This window comes from Microcaecilia unicolor, chromosome 14 (genome assembly GCF_901765095.1).
Source record: "Microcaecilia unicolor chromosome 14, aMicUni1.1, whole genome shotgun sequence".
NCBI classification, from domain to species: Eukaryota; Metazoa; Chordata; class Amphibia; order Gymnophiona; family Siphonopidae; genus Microcaecilia; species Microcaecilia unicolor.
The window spans coordinates 47,238,827-47,254,006 of NC_044044.1; the positions used below are offsets into that span (position 1 = coordinate 47,238,827).

The 15,180-nt window shown below is 46.7% G+C and overlaps 1 protein-coding gene across 2 annotated transcripts in view; it reads left to right on the top strand.

Moving 5' to 3' along the window:
* Window positions 1-15,180, top strand: part of PEAR1 (platelet endothelial aggregation receptor 1) — a 106,689-nt gene that overhangs the window by 76,389 nt on the left and 15,120 nt on the right. For both annotated transcript variants that reach the window (XM_030187966.1, XM_030187965.1), the window contains exons 11-15: window positions 386-506; window positions 4,905-5,068; window positions 9,451-9,553; window positions 12,334-12,480; window positions 14,673-14,801. In XM_030187966.1, the coding sequence (XP_030043826.1) occupies window positions 386-506; window positions 4,905-5,068; window positions 9,451-9,553; window positions 12,334-12,480; window positions 14,673-14,801 (664 nt within the window). The remainder of the gene's footprint in view (window positions 1-385; window positions 507-4,904; window positions 5,069-9,450; window positions 9,554-12,333; window positions 12,481-14,672; window positions 14,802-15,180) is intronic.

The window sequence follows — 15,180 nt, forward strand, 5'->3', positions numbered from 1 at the left end:
AGATTGAATGATTGATGCATTCTTGTATCCCACTGTTATCAAAAAACAATTTTCAGTTCAAAGTGGCTTACAATTTACAGTAAAAGATAGACCTGTTATCAACATGGCCAAATTTGGCTACCAAACTTAGCCGGCGATGTGCCAAAAATCAGTGAATAGCTGGTTATATCGCGCGATATAACCAGCAACGTGCTAACCGGTGATATTCAGCGGGAGACAGCTAAGAACCACTTAACTGGCCAGGTGCCATTCCTGGCTGTTTGAATGGGTTTGAATATTGGGGGGGGGGGGGGGGTGCCTAGATTTTCTGATGGATGTCCACTTACAGAATTGCCCCTGTGCATCTGTCTGATCCCTGCATGTAATGCATACTTTTTTCCTGCAGGGGGAGCACTGCTCCAGTTACTGCCCCGCCAAGACCTACGGGGCCAACTGCTCCTTGCAATGCAACTGCAAAAATTTCCTCGCCTGCTCACCCATTGATGGCACCTGCATTTGTAAAGAAGGTAAGGCATCGGTCTGGGCTGTTTCCTCACTCGAGTCAGCAGATGAAGACCATTTAAAAACAGGGAGAGGTAGTCCCCTACTGGTCTGAGGGAAATGGGAACTTCAGCAAATATGTCTGACAAATATTCTTTATGGATATCCTGACAGAGATTTTCTTTGTAAAACTGTGGACCTCCTGGAGCAGTTTTATTGCTGACATTTCACCTAAAATAGATTTTTTTTTCAGCTTGCTCTTCAACTAAGGGGGGGGGGGGGAGGCAGAAAAATAGAAACATGACGGCAGATAAAGGCCATATGACCCATCCAGTCTGCCCATCCTCTGGAGGAGTGGCCTAGTGGTTAGGGTGGTGGACTTTGGTCCTGTGGAACTGAGGAACTGGGTTCGATTCCCACTTCAGGCACAGGCAGCTCCTTGTGACTCTGGGCAAGTCATTTAACCCTCCATTGCCCCAGGTACAAATAAGTACCTGTATATAATATGTAAACCACCTTGAATGTAGTTGGAAAAAAACCACAGAAAGGTGGTATATCAAGTCCCATTAACAAGATTCCATGCAGAATCTTAAAAAGTAGCAACATTCCATGTAGAACCCCAAAGAATAACAAGATTCCAGAATCCCAACCTATTTGAGATTCTACATGGAATGTTGCTATTCCACTAGCAACATTCCATGTAGAAGGCTGCGCAGGCTTCTGTTTCTGTGAGTCTGACGTCCTGCACGTACGTATAGGATGTCAGACTCACAGAAACAGAAGCCTGCGCGGCCGTGTTGCTGCTCTGCAAGGGCAGGCTTCTACATGGAACGTTGCTAATGGAGGAGTAGCCTAGTGGTTAGTACAGCAGACTCTATTCCTGGGGAACTGAGTTCGATTCCCACTTCAGGCACAGGCAGCTCCTTGTGACTCTGGGCAAGTCACTTAACCCTCCATTGCCTCATGTAAGCCGCATTGAGCCTGCCATGAGTGGGAAAGCGCAGGGTACAACTGTAACAAAAATAAAATAAATAAACCCTAATTCTTCCTGTTCCTAAGCAATCCCACATGCTTATCCCTTGCCTTTATAAATTCTGGAACAGTCCTCGACTCCACCACCTCCACCGGGAGGCCATCCCACGCCTCCACCCCCCTTTCTGTGAAATAATACTTCCTTAGGTTACTCCCAGAGAGCAGGTAACGTAGGACAGTGCTTCCCAAGTCCAGTCCTGGAGTACCCCTTGCCAAGTCAGGTTTTCAGGATATGCACAACGGATATCCACGGACTTAATTTGCATACACCGCCTTCATTATATACAAATCTCTTTCATTCATATTCATTGTGAATATCCTAAAAACCTGACTGGCAAGGGGTACTATGGGACCGGACTTGGGAAACACTAGGGGGTTGATATTCAGCTGCCGGATTATGTCCGGGCAACTGGGGTTGAATAATCCAGGTTTATGCAGTTGGCTCTCTCTTATGTGGCTAACCTGCTTATAATCGAAATAGAAAAACGCCTATATTGTGACCCAAATCGGGAGATAGACGTTTATCTCACAAAAACGAATAAAGCGGTATAATCGAAAGCCGAATTTGGACGTTTTCAACTGCACTCCGTCGCGGATGGGGGCGTGTCGAAGGCGTGGTGAAGGCGGAACTGCGACGTTGTTATCGGGCGATCAGAGATGGGTGCCTTTCGCCGATAATGGGAAAAAAATATGCGTTTTTAGCGAGAATTTAGGGCACTTTTCCTGGACCCTGTTTTTCCACGAATAAGGCCCCAAAAAGTGCCCTAAATGACCAGATGACCACCAGAGGGAATCGGGGATGACCTCCCCTGACTCCCCCAGTGGTCACTAACCCCCTCCCACCACAAAAAATGATGTTTCACAACTTTTTATTTTCACCCTCAAATGTCATACTCACCTCCCTGGCAGCAGTATGCAGGTCCCTGGAGCAGTTGTTAGGGGGTGCAGTGGACTTCAGGCAGGTGGACCCAGGCCCATCCCCCCCCCCCTACCTGTTACAATTGTGCTGCTTAATGCTTAGTCGTCCAACCCCCCCAAACCCACTGTACCCACATGTAGGTGCCCCCCTTCACCCCTTAGGGCTATAGTAATGGTGTAGACTTGTGGGCAGTGGGTTTTGAGGGGGATTTGGGGGGCTCAACACACAAGGGACGGGTGCTATGCACCTGGGAGCTGTTTTACCTTGTTTTTTTTTTTTTTTGTAAAAGTGCCCCCTAGGGTGCCCGGTTGGTGTCCTGGCCTGTGAGGGGGACCAGTGCACTAGGAATCCTGGCCCCTCCCACGAATAAATGTCTTGGAGTTATTCGTTTTTGAGCTGGCCGCTTTCAGTTTCCGTTATCGCTGAAAAACAAAAACGCCCAGCTCAAAAAAAGATAAGCGTCCATGTTTTTTGAAAATACGCTTCGGTCCGCCCCTTCACAGACCCGTTCTCGGAGATAAACGCCCATGGAGATAGACGTTTCCGTTCGATTATGCCCCTTCACGTGTGATATTGAGCACTTAAGTGGTACCACATAAAGATAGGACTGATTTTATTTATTTATTTATGTATTAGGATTTATTTACCACTTTTTTTAAGGAATTCACTCAAGGCAATGCACAGCAAGAATAAGTCAAACATAAGCAATAGACAATTACAGCAGTAAAAATATTCAAACAGCAATACAAAGTATGGCGTGGAGCAGTGGCATTCCTAGCGTCGACGACACCCGGGGCGGATCGCCGATGCGCCCCCCCCCCCCAGCGAAATGACCCCCCCCGGGTGCACGCCGCTAGGCGGGGGGGGGGGGGTGCCGCAGCGAGCGCCTGTCGGCTGCGAGTTGGAATCGCTATGCTAAATTCTCTCGTTCGCTGCAGCTCCCTCCCTCTGCCCCGGAACAGGAAGTAACCTGTTCCGGGGCAAAGGGAGGGAGCTGCAGCGAACGAGAGAATTTAGCGTAGCGATTCCAACTCGCAGCCGACAGGCGTGCACCCGGGGCGGACTGCCCCCACCACCCCCCCCCCCCTTGGTACGCCACTGGCGTGGAGGGGCATAATCGAACGGGGCACCCACGTTTTCCTAGGGCCATCCTCGCAGGACCTTACCGCTAAGTCAATGGCTGACGGTAAGGTCTCAGGCCTAAAATGGACACGCTTCAATTTTCATGTTGCCGCACGTCCATTGTCGGTCAAAATTTTAAAAAGGCATTTTTACAGGCGTGCTGCAAAATGGATCTGCGCGTGCCCAAACACGCGCCTACACTACCACGGGCCATTTTTTTAGTGCAACTTAGTAAAAGAACCCCGTAGTGAGCATGGAAGGAAAGAAATCCTAAATATTTCCTGAGTGGGCTTCAGACCTCACTGGATTTCCTGCGGCTTTGTTCTTTTGGAATTCGATTGCTCCCGTTTTTCATTTTTAAGAGAAACACAGCAGAGAAGGACCACCTGACCCATCCAATCTGCCCACTGCTTTTCAGTCTAATTTCTAGGACAGACAGGCAGATTTCCAGCTTGAGGCACCCTTGCAAGGAGTGCGGCCTGCAGGTTGCATACGTGGACTTCTCTTTCTCATGCAGGTCTAATGCTTGATTTATTTTGAAACTTATATAGTCTATAGATTTTTCAAAGAGAACAAAGGCACATTACAAGGGAGGTGTAGAGATGCTCCTTAAAGAGGAAATATATTCACCAGCGGGAATCTAAATGAGGTTAAGAGACAGAAATACCTGGAAATGAAGGAAGAGAGAGAGAGAGAATTCCTGGGCTCATGCTTACTACGGGGTCCTTTCACTAAAGTGCAAAACCCCTAAGAGAGAAACTTCACTGGCTCCCACTCAAGGAACGCATTGCGTTCAAGATCTGCACGATCGTACACAAAATCATTCACGCAGACGCCCCAATCTACACGCTAAACTTCGTGGACCTACCTCCCAGGAACGCCACAAGATCATCCCGCAAATTTCTCAATCTGCGCTTCCCCAGCTGTAAAGGACTAAAATACAAGCTGGCACACACCACTACCTTCTCTTACATGAGCACGCAATTATGGAATGCATTACCCACAACCCTGAAAACCATCGACGAAATAACTAACTTTCGCAAATCCCTGAAGACACATCTCTTCAACAAAGCCTACAAAAAGGACCCATAACCTTACAAAACTACCTCACCAATCCCACCCAACTATTAAAATCCACTTTCTATCATGTCTTGCTTAACACTTTCTTCTCTCTTCCCTTACTTAATCTCTGTATATGACTAATTGTATCTGATATCCTGGAATGACTATGTCATAACAAAACTATGTAAGCCGCATTGAGCCTGCAAATAGGTGGGAAAATGTGGGATACAAATGCAATAAATAAATAAATGTCTACAGGAGAATCATCTGTTTTGCTTCCCTATTACAGGCTGGCAGCGAGGAGATTGCACCATACCCTGTGTCAAGGGCACCTGGGGCGCTGGATGCAACGAGACCTGCCAATGTGCCAATGCTGCCACCTGCAGCCCGATCAGCGGCCTCTGCACATGCACAGCGGGATGGCACGGGGAGAGATGCGACCAGCCGTGTCAGGTACATACCTTTAGTACGAGACTCAAAGAGCTCCTGCCTCCACCCCACCAGATGACATTATGCATATTGTTCTCTGTTTTGACCGATAGCTGGAAGGTAAAGCTGAGGTTTCATAAGATGAAAAGAAGGTACAAAAGAGAAATGTTCCCTGTAAAGTGTGCAGGCATTACACCACTTTCCTCCCCACCAGGTAGACGGCCCCATAATCTGTTCAAACTGCAGGATGGCAGTTTGAACAGATTATGGGGCCATCGTCAATCAGCGGAGTTCATCTGGCAGGAAGCAAGGTGCCGGCGAGAGAGATTACTGCACCAATGGACTTTTTAAACTATTAAAACACCTGAAGATGTCTTTCCATTGGTGCTGTATTGAACAGTGATGTGTAAAGAGGGCTCAGTGGGGCTGCAGTAAGAACATAACATAACATAAAACAATATAACATTAAACAACACAACATAACATAAAACAATATAACATAAAACAAAACAAAACAACACAACACAGCATAGCATAACATAACAATGGTATGTGTATACTGCTATAACCACAAAGTTCTAAGCAGTTCACAATATTTGTTAAGATGCCAGGACAATCTCCCAGGCCTTACAACACTAAGGGATCCTTTTACTAAGCAGTGATAAGCCCACCGCGGTCGTACTGAGTGCCAATCTGGAACTACCGCCAGACTACCACAGGAGCCCGGCGGTAGTTCCCACCCTAGCGTGTAGCATTTCCAGCGCTACGAAAATATGTCCTATTTTTGTAGCGCCAGAACTTAACCAGCAGTAATCAGGCAGGACCGCAAGCTGCCCGGTTACCATCGGGTTAGCACGGGAGCCCTTACTGCCATCTCAATGGGTGGTGGTAAGGGCTGCCCCCGAAATGGCCACACAGTAAGTGTTTCACTCAGGGGCGTATATGAACTTCAGCGGGAGGGGGGGCCAGAGCCGAGGTGAGGGGGCACATTTTAGCCCCCCCCCCATGACAACCCCCCCTCCCCCGCCCGCCACCGCCAGCACCACCTCCTCCAACAACTTTGCCCCCCCCTCCCCGCAGACGACCCTCTCGGCCCGCCGTCGCCTACCTTTGCTGGCAGGGGACCCCAACCCCCTACAGCCGAAGTCTTCTTCCTCAGTTTGGTTTGGTTTCTGACGTCTTGCACGCACGTACAACGTGATGTTGAGAGGGTCTTCGGTAGGGGGGTCCAGGGCCAAATCTACGGGGGCCCAGGCCCCCATGGCCCCATAGCAGATACGCCCCTGGTTTCACTTACCGCACGGCTATTTCTTTTCCACAGAAAAGACAGCCTTTTACCCATTGCGGTAAAAGGGGGCCTCAGCGCATGCCGAAAACACAGGCAGCTTAGTTCAAGGGCCCCTAATTAGATAACAAACAACAGCTCTAATTATTTAGACAGATCAAACTTCTGGAAAAGGTAAGTTTTAAGATTTGTCCTAAATAAAACATAGGTGTCAGATTGAGAAAAACATAATGAGAATTCTTGCCAAAATTTAGGACCTTGAAACGACAACAATAATCCATGAGTTTTCAATCTCTTACATCCTTTGGAAGAAGGAAAGCTAAAAGGAGAAGTGTTCATGGTTCTTTGAGATGTAGACAAAGATGTGAACTGAAAATTATCCAACATATAATCTGGAATAACGCCATCTAAAATTTTAAATAAAAAAACAAGCAAACAAACCAAACCCTGCCCTCTATTGGCAGCCAATGTAATTGTACAAAATACCCCGAGTTCTTATCTGAGTTTTTAAAAGAGAAAATTAAATGCACCCCTGTGTTCTGTATTGTCTGAAGCTTTCTTAATTTATACTTTGCACTGCCCAGGAAAATCAAATTACAATAGTCTAGCTTCGACAGTATCAATAGTTGGCCTAGAAATCTAAATTTACCGATTTCAAAAAAGGCATCTCACTCATATCAGTTTTCTTAGTAGGAAAAACGAGCCTTTGGCTAAAGCATTGATATGTGAATCAAGAGAGATACTTATCCACATAACCCCTAGACTTTTAATTCCAGAAGAAAGAGTGGATTTTGTTTGCTTCACCTGGATATGATCCAATAAAGGATCGGGGTTGTTGGACAATAGCCAGAACTTAGTAGATTATAACGTCAACAAAGCAGTGGCGTTCCTAGCCTGGATGACACCCGGGGTGGATCGCCGATGCGCCCCACCCCCCGCGAAATGACATCCCTCTCGGGTGCACGCCGCTGGGGGGCGGGGGTACTGCGGCGCGTGCCTGTCGGCTCCGAGTTCGCTACCTTCGCTCGTTCGCTGCAGCTCCCTCTGCCCCGGAACAGGAAGTAACCTGTTAGGGGGCAGAGGGAGCTGCAGCGAACGAGCGAAGTTAGTGAACTCGGAGCGGACCGCCCCCACCGCCCCCCCCCCCTTGGTACGCCACTGCAACAAAGCACTGCTGCTATATTCATCTTTGGACATCATAAATATGATACAGTTCATCATTGCTGAACGAGTTACACTGGTTACGGTAAAAGCCAGGCTAATGTATAAGATTTTGCGCCTAAATGGTCAGGGTTCTGTTTACCTATATGATTTTTTGAACAGGTCTATTTTTCATTTGACGTCTAGTATTAAGGAAAGTAATCTTCTTATATACCCAGCCATTAAACATATAACATCTAAACGTAACCATGAACGCTCATAATCCTATCAGACAACTTGTATCTCTCACTCCGGAAATGGCGATCGCCATGACGGAACAATGTAAGCCACATTGAGCCTGCAAATAAGTGGGGAAATGTGGGATACAAATAAATAAATAAATAAATAAACGTGGTTCTGGAACTCGTTACCATCAGATCTAAGATTAGAACGTTCCTATGGCTTATTTTGTAAGAATCTTAAAACATTTTTGTTTCATGAATACTTAATACTACTACTACTACTAGTTATCATTTCTATAGCACTACTACACATACGCAGTGCTGTACACTTGAAAATGAAGAGACAGTCCCTGCTCGACAGAGCTTACACTCTAATTATGACAGACAAACAGGAGAAATAAGGGAAAAGGACAAAGAGTAGCAAGATTCCGGAATCCCAAAGAGTAGCAAGATTCTGTGTAGAATCCTAAAGAGTAGCAACATTCCGGAATCCCAAAGACGACTACTACTACTTATCATTTCTAAAGCGCTACTAGACATACGCAGCACTGTACACTTGAACATGAAGCGACAGTCCCTGCTCAACAGAGCTTAAAATCTAATTAGGACAAACAGGACAAATAAGGGATAAGGACAAAGAGTAACAAGATTCCGTGCAGAATCCCAAAGAGTAGCAAGATTCTGGAATCCCACTGTAACAACATTCTGTGCGGAATCCCAAAGAGCAGCAAGATTCCGGAATCCCAAAGACTAGTACTACTACTTATTTCTAAAGCGCTACTAGACGTACGCAGCGCTGTACACTTGAACATGAAGAGACAGTCCCTGCTCAACAGAGCTTACAATCTAATTAGGACAAACAGGACAAATAAGGGATAAGGACAAAGAGTAGCAAGATTCCGGAATCCCACTGTAGCAACATTCTGTGTGGAATCCCAAAGAGCAGCAAGATTCCCGAACCCCAAAGACTACTACTACTTATCATTTCTATAGCGCTACTAGACAAACGCAGCACTGTACACTTGAACATGAAGAGACAGTCCCTGCTCGACAGAGCTTACAATCTAATTAGGACAGACAAACAGGACAAACAAGAGATAAGGGAAAAAAAGTGAGGATGATAAAATAAGGGTTCTGAACAAGTGAATAAGGGTAATGCTTTATAATTGACCTGTTTATTTTATATTGATGTGTGTAAATTGTATCTGTGATTATGTACCTGTATGTTTAAGCACTATTTTTATACACCGTTTTGGACCCATTCGAGGAAATTAGCAGTGTATTAAGTGCCAGATTAGGGGGATCCTTTTACTAAGCTGCGGTAAAAAGTGGCCTTCGGTAGTGTAGGCACGTGCATTGGGCGTGCGCTGGGCCAGTTTTTCCCACATCAACAAAAGATGTTTTTTTTTAAAAATGGGATAGGAAAAGGGCCTGCGGTAAAAATGAAACCAGCGTGCGCCCAAAACCGGCCTGAGCCCTTAACGCCACCCATTGATCCCGACAGATCGTGAGACCCTCTTACTGAAATAAGAGGATCCCTCAAACATAGTGAATCCTTTGTAGGTCAAGATGCCTATTAATAAAACAGCACAACCATTATAACCAAAGCGATGTTTTCAAGACCACACAAAATCCTCTTTTCTGATGTGCAAAGTGATGACAACCTCTGATCGACTGCCTCCATCATCAAGCTCTGCATATGGTTTTAATAAAGCGCTTTCTTCCTCTTTCTCTGGCAGAATGGCACATACGGACCGGGGTGCAGTGGCCGGTGTGACTGCCAGCATGCGACTGGCTGTGACCCCATCAGTGGACGATGCCGTTGCCTGCCAGGCTGGACAGGTAAAGGGAAGAGACTATGAGATGGAGAGAATCCCCATTGATGCCACTGAGCTGACAAATTTCAGACAGGTTAAAAAGTCTTAACGTCAACATAATGGGGAATTTGAGTGGCCGCTGGAAGATGTGATCAAGGCCACCAGCAGGGTTTGGACCTGTTTCTGGAGCACAGGTCTGTTAACAGCTGTTATCCAGACGGGGGATCAGCACTCCTTTCTACTTGCAGGGAGTAATAGGCAAGGGATCTGCTGGGATTGCTAGTGAGCCAGACTGTTCACTGTCAGAGCAGGTACAGTAAAAGTGGTTAGCAAAGCAGGGTTTTAAAAATAGGTTTGCTCAAGTTCCTGGAGGAAAAGTCCATAGACCATTATTAAGGAGGACTTGGGGAAAATCCACTGCTTATTTCTGGGATAAGCAGCGTAAAATCTCTTTTACTCTTTTGGGATCCTGCATATTCTGATACTTGTGACCTCGACTGGCCACTATTGAAAAACAGGATACTGGGCTTAATGTCCCAATATGGCAGTGCTTATGTTCGTATTTCCTTGGGCTCCACTCCCAGTCTTTGAGATCCACCAGCAGCTCAGGTTTTCAGTGTCTCTCTAATGAATATGAATCCTCCCTTCCTAATGAGTACCAAAATTTTTTTTTAATATAGTTACACTAAATAATAATTTCCATAAACAGCAATATAACTCCTTTACTGTTCTTTATTCATTTTTTGACAAAATTATTACAAAAAATTCTTTATACAAAATCTGTTTCCCTTTACTATATATCCCAACCTTAAAACACAACCACTCTCATACTCATACACACCCATACACTCTACCCAAACTCACTATTCCCACCCTCTTATACCCGGAGACCTCTACCCACTAACCAATAAAAAAAGTTTCCTTGTTTTAGATTCTATATATAACCATATGGTTGGTAGCGTAAATGCCGTTGCATTCATACATTGTCAATATTCACACCATTTCAATCAAACGTATAAATGGCAAGAGGCGTACTCACTCGCAAATGCGCAGTACAGACCCTCTCTGTCCCGCCCCCGCATCAATACGTGATGACGGGGGCGTGACAGAGAGGGAACCTGCGCACCTGCGAGTGAGGGAACCGCCGTCGCCACCGCTCCCCCCCCCAGGGTTGCCGCTACCGCTCCCCCCACCCACCCGGAGTCGCCGCCACCCACCCTCCACCCGGGCCGGGTACCTGGCTTCACTATTCAAACCGCCGGGACGCAGCACACAGCTCATCTGAGCTGCCGTTGGCCTTCCTTACCTGCCTGTGTCCCACCCTCGCCGACGTTACATCACACGAGGGCGGGACAAACGCAGAGAAGAAGGAAGGCCGACGGCAGCTCAGATGAGCTGTGTGCTGCGTTCCGGCGGTTTGAATAGTGAAGCCAGGTACCCGGCCCGGGTGGAGGGGTGGCGGAGGGGACTCCGGGGGGGAGGGGCGGCGGCGGCAACCTATCCGGGGGGGGGGGGCCTTTCAAACCCCCCCCCTTCCTTTACTAGCCCGTTTTTACAGGCTCAACGGTTAGTATAGTTATACCAAAGGACTGCGAATTGGCAACTCTGATCATGATCAAATTGCTGGAAATTCTGTATCTCAGCCCTTTATACAAATAATGTCCATGTCCACCACCATATCTCACTTCCTTTTTTTTTTGTTACATTTGTACCCCGCGCTTTCCCACTCATGGCAGGCGCAATGCGGCTTACATGGGGCAATGGAGGGTTAAGTGACTTGCCCAGAGTCACAAGGAGCTGCCTGTGCCTGAAGTCCACCACCCTAACCACTAGGCCACTCCTCCACTGTTGCTATTCCACTAGCAACATTCCATGTAGAAGTCGGCCCTTGCAGATCACCAATGTGGCCGCGCAGGCTTCTGCTTCTGTGAGTCTGACGTCAGACTCACAGAAACAGAAGCCTGCGCAGCCTTCTACATGGAATGTTGCTAGTGGAATAGCAACATTCCATGTAGAATCTCCAATAGTAGCAACATTCCATGTAGATGTCGGCCCTTGCAGATCACCAATGTGGCCGCGCAGGCTTCTGCTTCTGTGAGTCTGACGTCAGACTTACAGAAACAGAAGCCTGCGCAGCCTTCTACATGGAATGTTGCTAGTGGAATAGCAACATTCCATGTAGAATCTCCAATAGTAGCAACATTCCATGTAGAATCTCTAATAGTATCTATTTTATTTTTGTTACATTTGTACCCCGCGCTTTCCCACTCATGGCAGGCTCAATGCGGCTTACATGGGGCAATGGAGGGTTAAGTGACTTGCCCAGAGTCACAAGGAGCTGCCTGTGCCTGAAGTGGGAATCGAACTCAGTTCCTCAGTTTCCCAAGACCAGAGTCCACCACCGTAACCACTAGGCCACTCCTCCACTGAACAGTTCTGTTGTAAAGACACCTTGAGGTCCGCAGCATGAGTGAGATGACAACATCCTCCTCTTAGATCCCCTGCTGTTTTTCTCTTGGCTCAACACCGCACTTTTCCGGTTCTAAACTTCCTATTTCCTATTTGGAACAAGCATCAAATAGAATCCGGGGTTCGGTGACTCGTCTAACAAGTCTCTCACCTCTAATGTCTCTCCGCTTTTTTTCTCTGTCTCTATCTCTGCATCTCTCTTCCCTCACTCCATCTGTGTATGGGTCTCTTTTCCCTCCCATACTGGTCCCTATGTATCTCTCTCTCCTCCTCCCCAACCCCTCCCCCTATGTGTGTGTCTCTTGCTCACACTCCCCCTACCTGTTGATTTCCTAGGCGTGCACTGTAATCTGCCCTGCGAGGAAGGGCACTGGGGACATCACTGCAACATGACCTGCGTCTGCAAGAATGGAGCCACATGTCTGCCTGAGGATGGCACCTGTATCTGTGCACCTGGGTACCAAGGGCCAACCTGCCAACACAGTAAGTTCAGTAATTACCGCGTTCTCTCCCACCACACGTGCTCAGGTCACCATAGGAGGGGACACAGGGTGCTGGGAACAGATACTGTCATATGGGGAGAATTACTTGCCATAAAAAGATACCCCATGGAAGACTTGTTATACAAGATGGCTTCTACTGGAAGTAAGCTGGAAGTCTGAAAAGACTTTCTTAGAAGCATAAAGTTCTGCTAACAAGAATTATTGCCCCGGGTGAGAGCTTGCTTAAACACTACCACTAATCCAGAGATTCTCAACTCAGTCGTCACGACACATCCAGCCAGTCTGGTTTTCACGAATATGCATGAGTTAAATTTGCATGTATTGACTCCATTGTATGCAAATCTATGGATATCATGAAAACCTGACTGGGTGGGTATGTCCTGAGGACTGGATTGAGAACTCCTGCCCTAATCCTTTGTAGGATCTAGAAATGAAGCTAGGATGAGGACCTTCTGTCCTTAACACTATCACTACTGCTGGCCAGGTGCTACTAGACAAATGTAGCACTGTACAGATGCACCTAAGAGAAAGTTCCTTCTCAGGACACCCAAACAAGATACAGAACAGACTTCAGATATAAAGGAATTGGAGAAGGTGCAGAGAAGGGCGATGAAAATGATAAAAGGGATGGAACGACTTCCCTATGAGGAAAGGCTGAGAAGGTTAGGGCTCTTCAGCTTGGAGAAAAGGTGGCTGAGGGGTGATATGATAGAAGTCTCCAAGATAATGAGCGGAGTAGAGTGGACAGATGTGAAGCGTTTGTTTACACTTTCAAACAACAACAAAACCAGGGGACACAAGGTGAAGCTAGAATATGGTAGATTTAAACAAAGAGGAGAAAGTTTTTCTTTACTCAGTGTGTAGTTGGACTCTGGAACTCGTTGCCGGAGAATGTAGTGACAGCAGCTGGCCTTATGGAGTTTAAGGGGGGTTTAGACAGATTCCTGAAGGAAAAGTCCATTGAACATTATTACATTTTTTTTTTGGGGGGGGGGGGGTTGCCGGGTTCTTGAAGCCTGGATTGGCCGCTGTCAGAGACAGGATGCTGGGCTTGATGGACCCTTGGTCTTTTCCCAGTATGGCGGTGCTTATGTGCTTCAGAATATATCTACATAGAAATGAATAATGTTGAAATCAACAAAGCAATGAGCAGGGAGAGCCAAGATTCAAAATAAGAGGGGGAGCATGATACAGCAGCTCAGAGAGGCTGGTCTAGGCATATGGTGCAGCACGGTGAAAGCGCATGAATTCGGAAGTTGGTGACAGAGCAGGGGCACAGAAATAAGCAGCTTGCCCAAAGAACGGAGTTCACAAAGAGGGGTGCATAGGGAGGTAAGAGAGGTGTTAATGAGGAGCTTCAGGATGAAGGCACTGAAGGTAAGGAAGTCTATAAAATAATGAGTGGAGTTGAATGGGTAGATGTGAAGCGTCTGTTCACGCTTTCCAAAAATACTAGGACTAGGGGGCATGCGATGAAGCCACAATGTAGTAAATTTACAACGAATCGGAGAAACTTTTTCTTCACTCAACGTGTAATTAAACGCTGGAATTCGTTGCCAGAGAATGTGGTAAAGGCGATTAGCTTAGCGGAGTTTAAAAAAGGTTTGGACGGCTTCCTAAAGGAAAAGTCCCATAGACCGTTATTAAATGGTCTTGGGGAAAATCCACTATTTCTGGGATAAGCAGTAAAAAATGTTTTGCACATTTTTGGGGATCTTGCCGGGTATCTGTGACCTGGATTGGCCACTGTTGGAAACAGGATGCTGGGCTCGATGGACCTTTGGTCTTTCCCAGTATGGCAATACTTATGTACTTATGACATTTCAACTACATAGGAAACCAATGTAGTGACTTCAGGAGTTACATGGTCATGACAACACTGGAGGAATAGCAACTATGCAGCTGAATTTAAACAGATGTTTTGAAATACATGTGGAATGAGCACTTTTCCTACCAAAAGGCAGGAGCAAACTGACATTGCATCACCGTAGAGGAGAAAGTTGGTTTGGTGGGAGACCTGTGAAGTGCCGGTTGCAGTAGTCTTAAGTGGAAAATGATAAGAGATTGGAGAAGGGGTTTCCTAGTGTTTTCAGATGTGCTTTATTGGGAGAACACTTCTGTTTGCTGTAAAAGAGTGAGGGGCTGACTCCTGGTTATTCTTTCTTGTTGCAGCTTGCCCGCCTGGCCGGTATGGCAAAAAATGCATTGGGACGTGTAAGTGCTCCAACCATTCCAGCTGTGACCCTGTGGACGGCTCCTGTAGCTGTTTCCCAGGGTGGATGGGAAGCGAGTGCACTCAAAGTAAGTGCCTATCCTGGGGAGAGGGTGGAGGGGAGACGGCGCCAGAGGGCATGCCTCTACTGTGCAGGAGAAGTCCAGAAGTGAATGACCTGGTGGGGGCCACTTTGGCAAGGATTCAGAGTGGGAAATGTGGCCACCCTGGATGACGTACTTTAACTTGGAGTGAACCGTTGCTGATGTTAAATATCTATTAGCTTTGTTAGGCTGTACAGGTGAGGAGTCGAACATGGAGGGAAAGGGTTGTTAAATAGTATATTTGTAACATTTTAAGATTGATTTGAATTTTATAGGACAACAACAGAGTCGATTATTGGCTAACTGTTCCAGCTGTCGTAATCTAACATTGCTGATTTTGGTTTGAATGGTTCACTGACTCTTC